General features: G+C 47.5%; 1 protein-coding gene across 1 annotated transcript in view; it reads right to left on the bottom strand.

Annotated features, from left to right (window-relative positions):
• The window catches only part of hao1 (hydroxyacid oxidase (glycolate oxidase) 1), a 135341-nt gene that overhangs the window by 48562 nt on the left and 66736 nt on the right, over positions 1-20043 (bottom strand). Inside the window, exon 3 of the mRNA XM_085981712.1 lies at positions 18022-18277. Coding sequence (XP_085837838.1) covers positions 18022-18277 — 256 coding nt within the window. The remainder of the gene's footprint in view (positions 1-18021; positions 18278-20043) is intronic.

The following is a 20043-nucleotide window of genomic DNA, read 5'->3' as shown; positions in this document are numbered from 1 at the left end:
TTCTGAGACTGTGACCCCTGGTTCTAGACTCGCCAGCCAGGGGAAACATCCTCCCTGCATCTACCCTGTCAAGCCCTGTAATAATTTTGTATGTTTCAATGAGATCACCTCTCATTCTTCTAAACTCCAGAGAATATAGGCCTAGTCTACTCAATCTCTCCTCATAGGACAATCCCCCCATCCCCAGGAACCAGTCTGGTGAACCTTTGTTGCACTCCCTCTATGGCAAGTATATCCTTCCTTAGGTAAGGGGGCCAAAACTGTACACAATTCTCCAGGTGTGGTCTCACCAGGGCCCTATATAATTGCAATAAGACATCTTGGGGGAAAAATTCAGTTGTTTGCGCCTCCCGTTAGCGCCTTGAGAGGGCGCTAATTGGGCGCAAAGCAACTAGCGCCCCAGCGCGGCGATGTTTGCGCCGCTCACGAAATTAACTAGACATTTTGCAGCGGCGTTAAACACTACGGCCACGGTCTCCTGCGCCGGCAGATCGTGATGTCAGTCGAGTGCGCAACGCCCTGGACCAGATATTGAGTGGCGCCCCCTGCCTTACTGCCTGCCGCTAGCAACGACAGGTTGAGGGGAGCGTTTTGCAGTCAGAAAGGGACTGGGGAAGCGCTATTTAAAGGCGACTGCTTCCTGCCTTTTTTTGTTGGAGACATTTTTGCACCACGCATTCTGAGAGAGAGAGAGAGAGAGACTTCTGGAGAGATTCAACGCTGTGTGAAAGAGTTTTGGGTACAGAGCAGCACTTTGCAGGTTCATTTTGATTTGCCCTTCCTTGCTTTGCCAGCGCTCTGAGGCAGTGCCTCGCTCCTCGGCCTTTGCGCCTTAAGACAGGTGTGAAGCGCCTGATTTAGTGCTCCAATCACCTCCGGGGGCGATAAAAGCCAAGTCTGCCGTCGGAGGCGATAAATAGCGCCAGGCGCTAAACTTTGTGCATGGCCAATAATGGCGCCCCAAACGGGGCGATACTGAATTTTTCCCCGCTTTACTCTTATACTCAAATCCTCTTGTAATAAAGGCCAACATACCATTTGCTTTCCTAATTGCTTGCTGTATCTGCATGTTAACTTTCAGTGATTCGTGTACAAGGACACCCAGGTTCCTCTGAATACCAACATTTCCCAATCTCTCACCATTTAAAAAATACTCTGCTTTTCTGGAAGGCAGAATGATGTGGATGTGATGAGTGGCACAGCAGGATGAGGTTGTGTGTAACTTGGCAGTAACGTTTCGTGATCTACTGAGATCATTGAAAGGTTTGCGCCACTGCAGCCTGGTCCTCCTGACGACATCCCTGCTTGTGCCCTCCTGTGCAATGTGCAACCAGGGTGTGTTGATCTCCTGGGAGGTTCTTCCGCCCATTGGAAGGGAAGAGAATCTCCCTGCGTGCTGTGACTCCCTACATAAGCATATGGGGGAGCCATGGGAGAGCCTGGGTGCAGCTGTGCACCTCTGTGCAGTGCTTCTCAGTGTTGCAGCACCTCAATGCTGTAGAACACTGACAGCACAACTGTCAAAATCAATTTGGACATGGTCCCTTTAAGGAAACTGGCTGATGACGCATCATCAGATGACATTATCAGACCAGCTTCCTTTTAATTGGCTGGGAACCTCGCAGGGCAGGCTTAACAAGCCCTATTAACGTAAAATCACTTGGAGAGTGCGGGCTGCAGTAGGCAGCGGTCTGGGACTGCGGCCACAACACCGAACGCCCTGGACCCGCCGCGGTCGGTGAAATCGCGACCCTTGTGTTTTGATCATTCTTTAAGCAAATCATATCCTTAAAGCGATACCACAATGGATTTGGGAAGTTCACACAAAAGAACGACAAGGGTAAATTTTTATCAGGAGTGCTAAGAACAAAAATCTACCCAACAATATCTGATCGCATCTCTCAGTAATGTCAAAGAGGTTCACATAAGGAAGAACTTGGATTTCTATAAAGCCTTATCATGTCCTCAGGATGTCCCAAAGTGCTTTGCAACCAATGAATTAGTATTGAAGTACAGTCACTGTTGTTAATGTTAGATCCGTGATTCTGAGGGTATGCTGTTTTTCAATAACCACACGGATGCTATAACTTAACAATAAACAGGTATTTACTGGAGGAGGGTAGTCTCAAGACTGGGGGTACAGAGGCATGCGAAAAGCTTATATACAGGTGTGGTCACTGCCAGTAATACAGTATACAGGAGCTGTAAAAGTAGTTCTGTCTTAAAGGCACATACACTACAATTCCTCCCCTTTTAGATTAGTAGTACCCCTAATATTCAAATAACAATTAACACTTTAACATGTACATTAAACAACAATAGTCCATTTATAGATTCAGTCTTTGGGGCGGCTTCCTGACCCTTTCGGGATAGCGCCTCTCCTGAGGTTCTTGTTCTTGGTGCAGAGGCGATTCTGACCCCTTTTCATCGGGTAGTTCATCGGGTTCCACTGCTACTGGTTCTGAGGTAGATGCTACCGGTATGTCGGGTTCATCCCCAGGTACTCGAGACCTGGGGTTGACGTGTTCCTGTGACGCTAAGATCTGATCGACGTGGCGTCTCACAATGTTCTCCCCGACATCCACTGTGTACATTAATGGCCCCTGCCTTGTGCATATTGTTCCGGGTTGCCATTTCTCTGTTTGATAGTCACGGGCCAAGACTGGTTGCCCTACATTGAAGCTCCTTGTCGGCTTCTCATTGATGTGCTGGAATTGTTTGTCCTCAACATTTCTTCGCACATTTAGTCTGAGCAAGTCCAGACGAGATCTCAACCTTCGGTTAAAGAACATCATGGCCGGGGTCTGGTTGGTAACTGCATGTGTTGCGTTTCGGTAGGCTAATAAGAAATTGTCCATCTTATGCTGTAGTGGAATTTCATCGTCGCACATGGCCTTTATCGCCTTCTTAAAGGTTTGTACGAACCTCTCAGCCAATCCATTTATGGCTGGATGATACGGGGCGGATGTGTAATGCCTTACCCCATTCCTTCTCATAAATTTTTGAAACTCTTCGGACACAAACTGTGGTCCATTATCAGAGCAAATCTGCTCTGGCAACCCGTTTCTGGCAAATATGGTCCGTAGGACTGCAATCGTTTTCTCTGTAGTGGTTGAAGACATTTTTATCACCTCAGGCCACATTGAATGAGCATCCACTGCTATTAAGAACATTGAGTCCATGAATGGACCAGCGAAATCAATATGCACCCGTTGCCATGGAGAGGAGGGCCACTCCCATGGGTGTAGAGGGGCATGTGGTGTTGCATTTTGGACCTTCTGGCATCCTAAGCAGCTCTTGGTTAGGTCTTCGATTTGTTGATCGATTCCCGGCCACCACACATAAGCCCTAGCAAGGTTTTTCATTTTCACTCCCCCCAGATGACCTTCATGTAGCTTATTTAGCACTCTCTCCCTTAACTTGGGTGGAATCACCACTCGGGATCCACACATCACTGTCCCCTGGCATACTGACAGCTGTTCTCTTCTGGATGAGAATGCTGGCAACAGTGAGTCGCCATGTGTTGGCCATCCCCTCACCGTCAAATCATATACCCGAGACAGCGTCGGATCATTGCGGGTCTCCTTCTCTATATCCGCGTTCGTTACTGGCAATCGTTCAATTATTGACGAATAAAATATCTCGATAGGGTCCACTGCTGGTGCTTCCTCCACAGTAGGCAGTGGCAGGCGCGATAGCCCATCAGCATTTCCATGCTGTTTCGTGCCTTTATATTCTATTTCATATTGATTCGCCCCTAGAAACAGGGACCATCTTTGTAACCGTTGTGCAGTCATCACTGGAACGCCCTTCTTAGGATTAAAGATGGAGACAAGTGGTTGGTGGTCAGTCAGCAAGGTGAACTTCTGCCCATGCAGATAGTGGTTGAATTTTTTTACTCCCCATACTAGGCTGAGGGCCTCCCTGTCAATCTGGGCGTAGTTGCGCTCGGCTGAGGTTAGTGACCGAGACGCAAAGGCTACTGGCCTCTCCAACCCATCTGGGAATTTGTGCGACAGCACCGCTCCAATACTATAGGGTGATGCATCACATGCCAAACGAATTGGTAGTGCTGGGTTGAAATGGGCCAACACCTCTTTTGATGTGATCAATTCTTTACACTTCTGGAAAGCACGTCTACGTTCGTCATCCCACTTCCATGGTACCCCTGTTTGCAGTAGGGTGTTCAGTGGGTGTAATACCGTGGACAAATTTGGTAAGAACTTGTGGTAGTTGTAATGATATCAGCAAATAGTGATGATATTTGTCTGTGTTTGATTACTTATGCCTTACAGCATATTTGTCTGTGTTTTTGATTACTTGTGCCTGACCAGCAGAGGTCATGTGAGAGACAAGCAGTCCAGAGGAGTTTTACTTTCAGTTTCATTCTAGATGCATCACAGCATAGTGTGTTCTGTAAAAAGCTGTAGAAAGTCTTGAACAAGACTTTAGATTAAACAACATTCTCTTTCAGAAATGAGTCTTTATTGAACCCAAAAAGAAATCAAAACATGGTGTCAGAAGTGGCTGAAAGAGAAAAAATCTGAAGTTAGCAACTTGATGGGACAGTGAAAGCAATTGTGGCAAGTAAGCGAAATCAGCTCTCCACATATTAGCAAGCCAGAAGAGAACATCGTTGCTTACCATTAGAGAATAGCTAACAAAGTGAAAAAATGGAAGGTTTACTCCCACCGGCGACGCTTCAATTAACAGGTAATGTGGCTGAAAATTGGAGAAGGTTCAAACAACATTTAGAGTTGTATTTATCGGCAATCGGAGCTGACAAGAAAAGTAATAAACAGAAATCGTCACTGTTCTTGCATGTCGTGGGTGATGAAGCGCTGGAGGTGTATAATAACTTCACATTCGCTGTTGATGGAGACAAAATGAAGCTAGATAAAATAATGGAACAGTTTGAGGCCTACTGCATACCTAAACGCAACGTGACCTTTGAGAGGCACAAATTTTTCACATGTGTACAGAAAATCGGTGAGACTATTGATCAGTATGTGACTGAACTGAGAAACCGGAGCAAATCGTGTGAATTTGGGGGACTCACAGACTCGCTGATAAAAGACAGACTGGTGTGTTGTATTCGAGATAATGGTCTAAGGGAAAGACTGCTAAGAGAGCAAGATCTAGACCTGGGAAAAGCCATAGCACTGTGTAGGGTTACAGAGACTGTGAAGTTGCAGGCAAAGGAGCTGTTCAGTGACAGTAGCTGCAGCGTGGATGCAGTGAGAAAGAACGGATACAAACCGTTTAACAAAGAGAGCGCCAATGTGAAAAAAGAGACGTGGCCAGCAAACGAAAATGAAAGAGACAATTGGAAGTCATGTAGTCGATGCGGTACACAGCATCCACCAAGAAAGTGTCCAGCATATGGTAAAACATGCAATAGATGCAACAAAAACAACCATTATGCCCGTTGCTGTAAGAACCAAGCGCAACAAAGCAAGGTCCATACAGTAGATGAAAGCGAGATAGAGGAATTCAATGTAGATGTTGTGTCTGAAAACAAAAAAGAAAGAGACTGGATGTTGACACTAAAAGTGAATGACATACACATTCCATTTAAATTGGATACTGGAGCAGAAGTTAATGTGATATCAGAGACCGATTTTAAGAGAATTAGACCCAGACCAAAGTTACATGGAATACAAGTGAAAATGACCGGATACTCAGGTACTGATATACCAGTGAAAGGAAAATGCATTGTCAAAGTAACACACAAGGACAGAGAGCACACGTTAGCATTAATCGTGGTGCCAAAGGATGTGCAAGCCATACTAGGGTTAAACGCCTGTGAGAGACTGAACCTGGTAAAGAGAGTCCTCGTTGTGGAAAGCGAAGGAAAGACAGTCTATGATGAACTCATGAAAGAGTACAAAGACCTATTTAAGGGTCTAGGCTGCATTCCAGGAGAACACACGATCAGAGTAGATAAAAGTATGACACCGGTCACACATCCATGCAGAAAAGTTCCGTTTGCTCTTCAAAAGCAACTGAAGGCAGAGTTGGACAGGATGGAAAGCCTGAATGTGATTCAGAAGATAGATGAGCCAACTGAGTGGGTGAGTTCCCTCGTCGTAGTGGACAAAAAGAATGGAAAGCTCAGAATTTGCCTGGATCCAAGAGATCTAAACAGAGCAATAAAGAGAGAGCACTTCAAGCTTCCTACACGTGAGGAAGTCATGGCACAGTTTGCAAATGCAAAATATTTCAGCAAGTTAGATGCATCCTCAGGATTTTGGCAGATGAAGCTGGACGAAGCAAGTTCAAGACTGTGCACGTTCAACACTCCATTTGGCAGATACAGATTCCTAAGGTTACCATTTGGCATTGCCTCAGCTCCTGAAGTGTATCACAAGACTATCCATATGATCTATGAGCACCTGGAGGGAGTTGATACATCAATGGATGACATCATAGTATGGGGAACCACGAGAACTGAGCATGACGAGAGACTGAAAAAAGTGCTGGAAGCAACAAGGAAAACAAACCTGAAGCTGAATAGAGAGAAATGCCAGCTCGGGGTGACAGAACTGACATTCGTGGGAGATATCCTTAGCAGTGAGGGCATCAGACCAGATCCCAGAAAGGCGTCCGCCATTGAGAATATGCCAAGGCCACAATGCAAAAAGGACGTGCAGAGGTTTAATGGAATGATCAACTACATGGGTAAATTCATATCCAAACTCTCAGAAAAAATAGCGCCACTGAGAAGACTAACTGAAAAGAACATAGAATGGGAATGGAATCATGAGCATGAGAAGTCATGGAGTGATCTAAAGAAACTGCTCACAGAGGAACCAGTTCTGAGGTTTTATGACCCAGCGAGACCCATCAAGATATCATCAGATGCATCACAGAGTGGGCTCGGTGCCGTTCTTCTGCAACAATATGACTACTGGCAACCTATTGCATATGCATCACGCTCAATGACAGACACGGAGACGTGATATGCTCAAATAGAAAAGGAGCTGCTCAGCATCACATACGCCTGTGAAAGATTTCACCAGTTTGTGGCAGGACAAGCAATCAGTGTAGAGATTGACCATAAACCCTTGATTGCATTGTTCCAAAAGCCACTGAATAGCTGTCCGCTTAGAATAAAAAGAACGATGATCAGGCTGCAACGCTATACACTGAATGTTGCGTACACGCCGGGTAAGCTGATGTATACAGCAGACACGTTGTCCAGAGCTGTTGACCCAAGTGAACCCGCAAACACCACAATGGATGAAAAAGTGAACGCCTACGTGGACATGATCACAAGTGCACTGCCCATAGCAGATGCAAAAATGGAGCTCATAAAGACTGAGACAAACAAAGATGAAACAATGAGACGACTGAGAAAAAGCATCTTGGATGGATGGCCCAACATGAAGCAAGACTGCTCACCTGATATAGCAGAGTACTGGAACAGCAGGGAGGAACTATCAGTGGTCGAAGACATCATCTACAAAGGAAGTAAAATAGTTATCCCAAAGAGTCTGAGAAGAGAGATGCTAAAAAAGATCCATGGAGGATGATGCGCTATCAATTACTCATAAAAGACTGAGAGTTAAGAGAGTAACTAAAGGCTTTCATTAACAAAAGAATGAAGGTCTGCCTCGAGTGGTCGACCGGTCCAGAAATACAAAGGGCTGGGGAGCAGTCACCTTTATACTAGGACTTGTGGGAGGAGTCAGCCGAGGCATGTCCAGGCATGTACACAGTGGAATACAAACAGTGGTTTACCACATTCACCCCTTGTTTAAAATTGAGTCCGGCGGGGTGAAGTGTATTGAAAGTTAGTGTATTGGAGTCTCTCCGGAGGTCTTGTCTGCCGCTGTGATCGGCATGGCGACGGCAGGGGTAGTGGAGCTTCCGGCGTCGAGTCCTGCGTGGGCTGTGGCACAGGCGTGTCGTCCTCATAGATGTCGAGCGGGTCGCGGGGCCCAGGCCTGCCGTCTGCTGGGGCTGGATATCGGATCGTGGGGGGGGGTGGTAGTGAGTAGTGGGTTACTGCGGCCCCCGAGGGTGCAAGGTCTCTTATGGAGACTGTGTCCTCCCGCCCGTCCGGGTATGCAATGTAAGCATACTGGGGGTTGGCGTGGAGGAGGTCGACCCTCTCGACCAGGGGGTCCGTTTTATGGGTCCTCACGTGCTTTCTCAGTAGGACTGGCCCTGGGGACGTCAGCCATGGCGGTAGCGATGTCCCCGATGTGGACTTCCTTGGGAAGACAAACATTTTCTCATGAGGGGTGGCGTTAGTGGCAGTGCAGAGCAGTGACCGAATAGAGTGGAGCGCATCGGGGAGCACATCCTGCCAGCGGGAGGTTGGAAGGCCCCTAGACTTTAAGGCTTGCAGGGCGGCCTTCCAAACTGTCGCATTTTCTCTTTCCACCTGTCCGTTCCCCCGGGGGTTGTAACTGGTGGTCCTGCTTGTGGCAATACCCCTAGTTAGCAGGTACTGACGGAGTTCGTCGCTCATAAACGATGAGCCCCGGTCGCTATGGATATAGCTGGGGAAACCGAACAGGGTGAAGAGGTCGTTCAGACATTTAATGACCGTGGCACTGGTCATGTCCGGGCAGGGGATGGCGAACGGGAAACGGGAGTACTCATCAATAATATTGAGGAAGTACACATTGCGGTCGGAGGAGGGGAGAGGCCCTTTAAAATCAACGCTCAGGCGCTCGAAGGGGCGAGTGGCTTTTATCAGGTGGGCCCTGTCTGGTCTATAAAAGTGCGGTTTGCACTCAGCGCAGACTTGACAGTTCCTGGTCATGGTCCTGACCTCCTCAATAGAGTAAGGCAGGTTGCGGGCCTTGATGAAGTGGAAGAACCTGGTGACCCCCGGGTGGCAGAGGTCATTGTGGAGGGCCCGCAGTCTATCGATCTGCGCGCTGGCGCAGGTGCCACGCGATAGCGCATCCGGGGGTTCATTGAGCTTCCCGGGCCGGTACAAGATCTCGTAATTGTAGGTGGAAAGTTCGATTCTCCACCTCAAGATCTTGTCATTTTTGATTTTGCCCCTCTGCTTGTTGTTAAACATGAAAGCAACTGAACGTTGGTCAGTGAGCAGGGTAAATCGTTTTCCGGCCAGGTAGTGCCTCCAATGACGCACAGCCTCCACAATCGCCTGGGCCTCCTTCTCAACAGTGGAGTGTCTGGTCTCCGGGCCTTGGAGGGTTCGTGAAAAGAAGGCCACGGGTCTCCCCGCCTGATTGAGGGTAGCGGCCAGGGCAAAGTCGGACGCGTCGCTTTCCACCTGGAAGGGGATGGATTCGTCCACTGCGTGCATGGTGGCTTTGGCAATGTCTTCCTTGATACGGTGGAAGGCTAAGCGGGCCTCTGCCATCAAGGGAAAAGAGGTGGACTTGATCAGCGGATGGGCCTTGTCCGCATAGTAGGGGACCCACTGGGCATAATAGGAGAAAAACCCTAGGCACCTCTTCAGGGCCTTGAGGCAGTGGGGCAGTGGGAGTTCCATAAGGGGACGCATCCGGTCGGGGTCGGGGCCGATGACTCCGTGTTCCACAACACAGCCAAGGATGGCGAGGCGGTTTGTGCGAAATATGCACTTCTCCTTGTTATATGTCAGGTTCAGGAGTTGGGCGGTGCGGAGGAATTTTTCGAGGTTTGCGTCATGGTCCTGCAAGTCACGGCCGCAGATGGTCACATTGTCCAGATATGGGAAAGTGGCCTGCAATGCATTTTGATCTACCATCCGGTCCATCTCCCTTTGGAAGACAGAGACCCCGTTGGTGACGCCAAAGGGAACCCTAAGGAAGTGGTAGAGGCGGCCGTTTGCCTCAAAGGCAGTATACTGGCGGTCCTCAGGGCGGATAGGGAGCTGGTGGTACGCTGATTTCAGGTCAATGGTCGAGAAGACACGGTACTGCGCGATCTGGTTGACCATATCAGCTATGCGGGGGAGTGGGTAGGCGTCCAGCAGGGTGTAGCGATTTATTGTCTGGCTGTAGTCGATGACCAGGCGCTGCTTCTCGCCGGTCTTAACGACCACAACCTGGGCTCGCCAGGGGCTGGTGCTGCCCTCAATAATCCCTTCCTTCAGGAGCCGCTCCACTTCGGTTTTAATGAAAACCCTGTCCCCGGCACTGTATCGCCTGCTCTTTGTGGCGATGGGCTTACAGTCGGGGGTGAGGTTAGCAAACAGTGGGGGGCGGGTGACTCTGAGTGTGGAGAGGTTGCACCTGGTGCGCGGCGGGCAATTTGGGAGCTGCTGGCTGCGGACTGTGAGTGGGGGTAGGGGTCCACCGTACGCCATCGTAACACTTTTAAGGTGGCACTGAAAATCTAACCCCAGCAGGACGGCAGCGCAGAGGTCAGGCAGGACCAGAAGTTTAAAATGATCGTACACGGTCCCGTCTACTACGAGTATCACTACGCAGTAGCCGCCGATGTCCGCCGACTGGGACTCGGAGGCCATAGAAATCCGCTGGTGCGCAGGCAGGACTGGGAGAGAGCAACGCCGCACCGTGTCGGGGTGGATGAAGCTCTCCGTGCTCCCAGAGTCAAAAAGGCAGATTGTATCGTGGCCATTTACCTTAATGTCCATTGTGGAATTGGCCAGCTGGTGCGGTCTCACTTGGTCCAGTGTAACGGATGCCAGCGTAGGGGTCGGTGTGTCGCTGCGGGTATCAGATGAGGCGGTGTTGGGGGCCTGCTGCGTTCTGGCTGTCGTCCAAGATGGCGGCGTCCATGATCCCCATGTGGCTGGAGGCGTCCAAAATGGCTGCTGTACTGGTGGTTCGCACATGGCCGGGGAGGCCCAAGATGGCGGCCCGCATGGCCCACATGCGGCGCTGCTGGGGTTCGGGGTGGCTTTGGCCCTGCAGACGTTAGCGTAGTGTCCCTTCTTCCCGCAGCCCGAGCAGATCGCGTTTTTCGCCGGGCAGTGCGCTCTGGGGTGTTTTGCCTGGCCACAGAAGTAGCATTTCTGGCCTTGGGGCACTGCTGTCTGGCCTTGGGACACTGCTGCGGTAGTTGGGCCGTTGCTGGGGTGTGGCTGGGGTGGCACGGCGCTATGAGGCGGTCCTACCGTGTCCCAGGCTGTCATTCCCCGCGGCGTCCACGGTGCAGAGGAGTAGGCATCCATGCCCCGGTAGGCTGCATCCAATGATAGTGCGAGCTCAGAGGCCTTGTTGAGGTCGAGGTCACTCTGCTCCAACAGTCGCTGTCGGGTGTAATTGGATCTGTGGCCCGCTACAAAAGCGTCCCGGATAAGTTCCTCTGTGTACACGGCGGCCTTTACATCCTTACAACCACAGGCCCGGCCAAGCACAGACAGTGCCTGAAGGTATTCCACAGTCGATTCCCCAGGTTGTTGTTTACGACTCCCCAGAAGGTGCCTGGCGTACACTTCGTTCACTGGGCGCGTGTACTGGTCCTTGAGGAGCTTGATAGCGTCCGCGTACGAGGTCGCGTCTTGGATGACCGAGTACACTCGGTGGTTCACTTTGGAGGTCAGGACATCCAGTTTGTCCTCGTCCGATTTGATTGCTGCGGAGGCGGTCAGGAATTTTTCGAAACACTTAAGCCAGTGAGTAAACTTGGTGGATGAGTCCGCCTCCCGATGATCTAAGTCCAGGCATGCTGGTGTGAGGATCTTCTCCATTATAAAAATTTTGTTAATAAAATTGATGCGCTATCAATTACTCATAAAAGACTGAGAGTTAAGAGAGTAACTAAAGGCTTTTATTAACAAAAGAATGAAGGTCTGCCTCGAGTGGTCGACCGGTCCAGAAATACAAAGGGCTGGGGAGCAGTCACCTTTATACTAGGACTTGTGGGAGGAGTCAGCCGAGGCATGTCCAGGCATGTACACAGTGGAATACAAACAGTGGTTTACCACAGAGGACATCTGGGAATCGAAAAGTGTAAGAAAAGAGCACGAGAGGTGATGTACTGGCCACGAATCAACCAAGATGTGACAAATGAGGTGTCAAACTGCACAATATGCCTGAAATATCGAGCAAGCAATCCGGTAGAACCACTAAAGCCACACCCAGCACCAGACAGACCTTACCAGAAGGTAGGCGCTGACCTATTCGTATGTCAAGGGAAGGACTATCTTGTCATCACAGACTATTACTCCCTGTATCCAGAGGTTTGTAGACTGTACACCACCACTGCAGAAGCTGTGATAAGAAGTATGAAAGCCATATTCTCCAGACATGGCGTGGCAAGCGAGGTCTTCACAGACAATGGACCCCAGTTTAACAATGCAAATTTCCGACACTTTGCCAAAGAGTGGGACTTTGTCCACACAACGTCAAGTCCTCACTATCCACAGTTCAATGGACTAGTGGAAAAATCGGTCCAGACAGTGAAAAGACTGATGTACAAGGCAAAAGACAGTGGAACTGACTTCTACCAAAGCATGCTTGTATACCGCACAACGCCGCTCGAGTGTGGTATGTCACCAGCCCAACTCCTGATGGGACGTCGGCTAAGGTCAAACCTACCCATCCCGGAGAACCTCCTGAAAACAAAAGAGGGGGAGAAAGTGAGGAAGTTCAAAGAACAACAGAAAGAAAAGCAAAAGTACTACTATGACAGAGGAACACAAAACCTACCTGAACTCCACACTGGTGACCAAGTAAGGTTGAAAGACAAAACAAACACATGGACTCAGAAGGGAACTGTCCTGAGTGAAGTTCAACCAAGATCATACACCATTCAGACAGATGAGGGTGCTGTTCTGAGAAGAAATCGTCGAGATCTTCTCATGGGACCAGCCACAGCAGGTCAAGAGACTGATACTGGTGAACAACCTGATCACACAGCTGAGAACCAATCATCTGAGGCAACAACTCAGATTCAAGGACAATCAATCAGAAAATCCTCAAGACACGTGAAGCCTCCTGAGAGACTCATTGAGCAAATTTAAGGACTATTGTTAAAGAAGGAAGTAATGTTATCTTATTCTTTCTTCAAGTTCTAGTGTATTGACATATCTCATGTGAACACACAAAGCAAGGGTAAAAAACCTTGATCATGATAATGATAATGTAAGTTCATTAAATGTTGTTAGTTAAAAGTAAAATACTTTTGTTTTAAGAAAGGGAGATGTAATGATATCAGCAAATAGTGATGATATTTGTCTGTGTTTGATTACTTATGCCTTACAGCATATTTGTCTGTGTTTTTGATTACTTGTGCCTGACCAGCAGAGGTCATGTGAGAGACAAGCAGTCCAGAGGAGTTTTACTTTCAGTTTCATTCTAGATGCATCACAGCATAGTGTGTTCTGTAAAAAGCTGTAGAAAGTCTTGAACAAGACTTTAGATTAAACAACATTCTCTTTCAGAAATGAGTCTTTATTGAACCCAAAAAGAAATCAAAACAGTAGTAGTTTACCAGCCCGAGGAACGACCTCAGTTGTGACACATTTTCCGGTGCTGGAGCCTTGACTACTGCCTCAATCTTTTCAGGGGACTTATGTAACCCCTCATCATCGATGACGTGGCCACAATACGAGATCTGTTTCTGGAAAAACTCGCACTTGTGGTGATTAGCTCGTAGCCCATACTCCTTTAATCTGGTGAGCACCTTCTCCAAGTTGGCGAGGTGATCAGTGTCATTTTCGCCCGTGACCAAGGTGTCGTCCAAATAACACTGGGTCCCTGGAATCCCTTGCAGGACCTGATCCATCGCCCTTTGCCAGATAGCCGGAGCCGAGGCTATTCCGAACACCAGCCGGTTGTATTGATAGAGACCTTTATGAGTGTTAATCGTAAGGTATTGTTTCGAAGCTTCTTCTACCTCCATTTGCAAGTACGCCTGGGCTAGATCAATTTTGGTGAAGCGTTTACCTCCAGATAGCGAGGCAAAAGTATCCTCAATTCGTGGAAGCAGATATTGTACCATGTGAAGGACTGGGTTCACTGTCACCTTAAAATCCCCACAGATGCGGACCTTCTTTGGTTCCCCAGGCATATTACTCAACGACCTCTTCATTACAGGAACGATGGGTGTAGCCCACTCGCTCCAGTCCACTTTGGACAGTACTCCTGAACGTTCCAACCCTTCCAGCTCTGCTTCAACAGCTGGTCTGATCGCATAAGGCACTGGTCTGGCCTTCAGAAACTTTGGGCTTGCATTTTCCTCTATTTTAATCGTTGCTGTTATTCCTTTTAGTGTTCCTAGTCCCTCCTGGAACACTTCTTTTGCGTCAGTTAGCATTTTTGACAGTCGTCCAGGTGTGACGTCGTCATCCTTTTTGGCCTCAACCTTTAGTGCCTGTATGGAATGCCAATCTAATTGTATCTTCCGGATCCATTCACGTCCTAGCAGTGGTGGTCCTCCATCTGGCAATACATATATATCCATTTTAGGTATTTCCTGGCCTTTATATATCACTTTCACCCTTATTTTTCCTTTGGGGTAGACTTTTTGCCCCGTATATGTCTTCAAGACAATCTCTGTAGCTTTCAAGGGTATATGTGAAAATAGCCGCTTGTAGTCCCTTTGGTTTATGACTGTTAGGGCTGATCCTGTGTCCAATTCCATTTTCACTTGGACTCCGTCTATCTTGAGTGTAACCCAGATAGTCTGGTGATCCTCCATTTTGGTTACCTTATGTAGTTTCAGACAACCCAGCTCCTTGCTTCCGGAGTCTGTGTCACTTTTCTGTTCGTCTGAACCACTGTCCATCACCTGGTGTGCCTTTTTGTACTTCTCCTGTGGAGATTTCTTACTGTTGGTTTTCTTCCCAGACCTGCAGACTCTTGCTATGTGTCCTGCTTTCCCACACTGTCTGCACACTTGGTCCTTGAACCAACAATCCTTCTGGTCATGTGTTGTTCTGCCGCAGCGATAGCACTTCCCTGTTCCATAGGACATTTCATTGGTGCCATATTCATGCGGTCTCCATTGTATCTCTACAGCACCCCTTGCGGCTGCTTCGTGTGATACTGCCATACTGAAAGCCTTGTCCAGCGTAAGATCCTTTTCTGATAGAAGCCGTTTCTGGGTTCCTTCACTTTGTAGCCCACACACAAACTTGTCCCTTAACGTATCTGCTAGTCCCGCTCCAAACTGGCAGTGTTTCGATAGCTTGTGCAGTTCCGTTAGGTACTCAGCATTGCTTTAGTCTTTGTGTTGGTTCCTTTTATGGAACTTAAATCATTCTGCTATCAGCAGCGGTGTGGGGTTTAAGTGGTCCTGTAGGATTTCTACTATGCTTTCGAAATTCTTGTTCACCGGCTTCTCTGGGGTTATGAGATTTCGCAGTAACCCATAAGTTTTTGCACCCATGGAATTTAACAAAACCAGTGCTTTATTAGCATCTGGCACTTCATTTGCCCTGCAGTACACCTCAATACGTTCCACATATGTCACCCAATCTTCGACTTCATTGTCGAACGTAGATACTGCCACTCTTCGGCATCCCTGGGTGTGATTTAACTGTCAAAAATGGCGTCTCCCGCGCTTCTCCTTCTTCTCCGCTGGCACAAAATGGCGTCTCCCGCGCTTTCCTTCCTTCCCACGCTCGCCCTTCTTCTCCACTGCGGCTTCTACAAATGGCGTCTCCCGCGCTCTTCCTTCTTCTCCGCGGCTCAATGGCGTCTCCCATGCTCTCCCTTCTTCTCCCCGCGGACCCTGTTCAGCCCGTGAGCCCTGGCTGTGCTCTGCGCGTTCTTCTTTTTATTTTTTTTATTCGACCCCGCTCGGTCTTGAACCCGGCTGTTTCTTACCCTCTCTCTCTCCGGTTTTTTTTTTTTTCTCGACGCCGCTCGGTTTTCAACCCCCGGCTGTGCCCCGTGCGCTTCACCCTCTGTCTTACCCCGTCGACGCTGCTCGGCTTTCTCTCCGCCATCGGTCGGCTCCAGCCGCCGCTGCCCGGGAAGGGTCTTCACTTGACCTGTTGTCAGTCTCTTGCTGATCGTCGTGGCTGGGGAACCAAGCCCGGCTCTCCACAGCCTCCCCTGCGATGTTCACTCTCTGCCTGACGACTGGGCGGTTGCTCGTGGTCGATGCCCGTGTTCCTGGCCTTGACTTTTTTTTTGCAGATAGATTCGAATCGACACTCGTCGCCACTGTTAGATCCGTGATTCTGAGGGTATGCTGTTTTTCAATAACCACACGGATGCTATAACTTAACAATAAACAGGTATTTACTGGAGGAGGGTAGTCTCAAGACTGGGGTACAGAGGCATGCGCAAAGCTTATATACAGGTGTGGTCACTGCCGGTATTACAGTATACAGGAGCTGTAAAAGTAGTTCTGTCTTAAAGGCACATACACTACAGTTAAGTAAGCAAATTATGTTGAAATGAGGTTACTTTGGTTATGTAAAACCAAGCTTCTGAAACAGCCAGCAATAGTTTCAGACTTGCTCCACTGTCCTGCCAGGAAGGTTTGCTGTATAGCTGGTATTTTTTTCTGCTGCATCGCAAACTATCAAGAGGTTTCAATTCCTCCTGCTCTCCTGAAAGTGTTGACTCATGGTGGGTATAATTCCACTGGCGCCAATCACCCTTCGATACCTCATCCATCTTATGGATGAGACATTAAACTGAGGCCTCTTCTTCCCTCTCAGGTGAATGTAAAAGCTCCCATGGCACTATTTCGAAGAAGAGCAGAGGAGTTCTCCCCATTGTCCTGGGCCAATACTTTTCCCTCAACCAACATCACTGAAAATACAGATTATCTGGTCATTGCTCTTTGTGGGGCCTTGCTGTGCACAAATTGGCTGCCGCATTCCCTACATTACAACAGTGACTACACTTCAAAAAGTACTTCATTGGATGTAAAGTGCTTTGGGGCATCTTGAGATCATGAAAGGCGCTATAGAAATGCAAGTTCTTTTCTTTAAATAGCCGTTCTTTATTTGTAAGCCGAGGCAGTGACTATCAGCAGGCCATGAGGGGTATTACAGCTGGCCCCTTTCAGTCTCCACACAAACATGCTCTTTCCAGCAGGAGGCGCTGGACAGTGATCCGGAGCAAAAAACGTTAGCTGATTAGTCCAGACTGAGGCCAACTTTAGTAGGCCTGCTACTGCCCAACTGAGATCAGCTAATTAGACAGGGGCCAGGGATCGAACCCGAGACCTTACTGATTTTTCTGTTTTCAGTAGCACACAAAACAGGACATTTGTCCACAGTGCTGTTGGGGAGACTGCCTTTTAATGGCTTAGTGGTAACAATCTCACCTCTGAGTCAGAAGATTGTGGGTTCAAATCCCACTCCAGGAGCTTGTGCACAAAATCTAGGCCGATACTCCAGTGCAGTACTGAGGGAGTGCTGCACTGTCAGAGGTGCTGTCTTTCAGATGGCACGTTAAACCGAGGCCGCATCTGCTGTCTCAGGTGGACATAAAAGATCCCATGGCACTATTACGAAGAAGAGCAAGGGTGGTGTACTGGCCAATATTTATCCCTCAACCAACATCACTAATATTGATTATCTGGTCATAATTCCATTGCTGTTTGCTGTGCGCAAGTTGGCTGCCACATTTCCTACATTGCAACAGTGACTACACTTCAAAAGCTGTAAAGCACTTTGGGACGTCCAGAGATCATGAAAGACATTATATAAATGCAAGTTTTTCTTTCTTTTCAATAAATTTTTCAAAACAGAAAGAAAAATCTTTGGGAAACAGTAAATACAGCAGAGATTCATTTGCACCACCACATTTGGGTAAGATTTTCTCTCTGTGTGTGACCTATAGTAAATCTGGAACACGGTTTCAATTTTGCTACAAATTCCACACGGATGAAATCTTACCCCACTATGTTAATAAAAGGTGAGTGTTTTCTATTTGAAAAATAATCATTCTATGTTCTTTAAGCTAAGCATTGCTTCAGTGTAAAATCTGCCACTGTACATGGCAATTTATTTATTGCAACAATGAAAAGGGCTAGCTCATTTAGGATAAAACTACTGCGAACGTGAGTTTTCTCCTACTCTTCTATCTTCAGGGTGGTTTTACCAACACAGTATTCAGCACCGGGGAGAAAAACCCTTTGCATCACCTTTTGTCTTCAAACGCACCGCATTACCTGAGGTGAGGAGGCAGCTTGAACTTGTTGCGCACGTCTGCTAAACGTTTTCCCAGGTATGGAGTGTCCACAGTTAAGAAGATTCCTCGGTACCCGGCCTTCTCTGCCCTTCTTACCAGTGATTCGGTGATCTCCCGATCCTTGTAGATGTATAACTGCAGCCAGCGAATTGCACTGGGCGCGGCCTCAGCCACTTGCTCTATGCTGGAGGTGGCCCAGGTGCTGAGCATCATGCCAGTGCCCTGAGAGCTGCAGGCTGTACAGTCCAACATGGGCGTAAGGAAAAAGTGTTAGCTGCAGATTGCAGACATAATTGTTAAATAGATATTTGATGCACAAACATTCTAATTGAAAATAACACACCCAAAACATGTTATGACTCTCTGGGAAGACCGCATTTGGAAAGTGTGGAGTTCTTGCATACCCTACTTTCAAAAGAACTGTCACTCTTCAGGTTTTGTTACTATTTGACCGAGGAACAACTTGGGATAATGTGGATTAAGATGTTGCTATTAAGTTAAATTTACCTCATAAGGGATTAACTTCACAGGGCGCCCATGTGTCAGGAATATAAATTAAACTCGGCCAAAGCCTATGTCTGCAACGGAAGTTCCCACATACCACATCAGTTTGAGACAATTGGCTTTTTTTTAAGACATTCTAGTAAACCTTAGCACAGATTATTGTTGGAATGGTTTCATTCATGGGACTCAACTAGGCAGGCACCGAGGTGGTAGAAAGTTTATTGGCAACTCAACTGGCTAATCCCTGGACACCGAGAGCTGGAGGATGATCAGAAGTGAAGTCTTTGGCTTGCTGTCCGGTAGGAACATATTGACACACAGTCTGCAGTAATCTGGGATAGCTGTCAGATACGGAGGCCCTGGAAATCCAAGATCCCATCTCCATCAGCAGAAGTATGGGGGAGTGGCACTGCTACATGCCTATACAGAATGAAGCAGACACCATCCCAATACTGGGTGATTTAAATAATTGGGGCAGGCAGCCTGTTTCCACAGGACATTTCAAAGGCCTGTTCTACCGTGCAAATCAGAGCCTCACCCAGCCGTTCTAACAGGGGACCTTAAGGCCCCTCCTGGCCAACGATAATCAACGGAAAAGTATTTTCTTTGCTCCAAATTTCCGCAATATCAGAGGTAATTGATCCCCTAGCAGTATCACTAGCATCTTACAGCTTTCACTGCTCTCTGGCTGTTGCACCTGTGAGTGTCTGAATTTCTCCCCATTCAGCTTATTGTTTCACAATGAAAGTTAGTGAAAAATCTAGAACAATGGACACTTGAAAGTGTCTGCAAAGCAGAGATTTAAGGAACAATTTCTCATTGGGTCAAAATCCACGAGAGCTGTTTATAACCTTTGTCGATGCCAAATATTAAATTATTACCTTGATAAATGTTCACTGAAAATAATATATACCGTTAACTGATCTGAGGTTTCTTTATCATTTTTTAAAACAAGTTAGATATTTACAATCATGAAGCATCATAAGCTTCAAGTCCAAAGCAACCACCTTCATTTTCAGCACAAAATAAGATATTTCCAAATATTTCTCAAAATAGAAGGTTCAAGTTTTTACCTGTAAAGAATCAGCATAGAAAATAAAGTTATCGACAGCGCATGTGAACTCTAGCGACTGCTTAAAGATGCCCAATGTCTAATTAAAGCCATTTATCTTTCTTTACTGCAGAAAATATCCTACTGTATATAACGCTTACGTTTATATTAGCACCTTATCACATCAAAATGCCTCTTCACAAAATGGGTTACTTTACCAGAGCACAGTGGCTTTAATCCTGTAGCACAAGTTAATTTTGTATGCAGCTTCCTTAGATGTTTATTTGATGAAAGAAAGTTTCTTGCTGATTCAATTTTGACCCTTCTGTGTTTTCCGAATCTTTGAAATTCACATTATGGTGGAGCGGGAGATGCAGGAGTCCAGGGTTGGTTCTATCACCTTTGAAAACCCATTGAGGTAAAGGAGGCTTTGGTGGTCATGAGTGG

Source organism: Somniosus microcephalus, chromosome 3, assembly GCF_052327205.1.
Source record: "Somniosus microcephalus isolate GS21.2 chromosome 3, FLI_Smic_1.0, whole genome shotgun sequence".
Classification (NCBI taxonomy): domain Eukaryota; kingdom Metazoa; phylum Chordata; class Chondrichthyes; order Squaliformes; family Somniosidae; genus Somniosus; species Somniosus microcephalus.
Note: the sequence above shows the minus strand (reverse complement) of the source record. Positions and strands in the feature narration are given on the sequence as shown.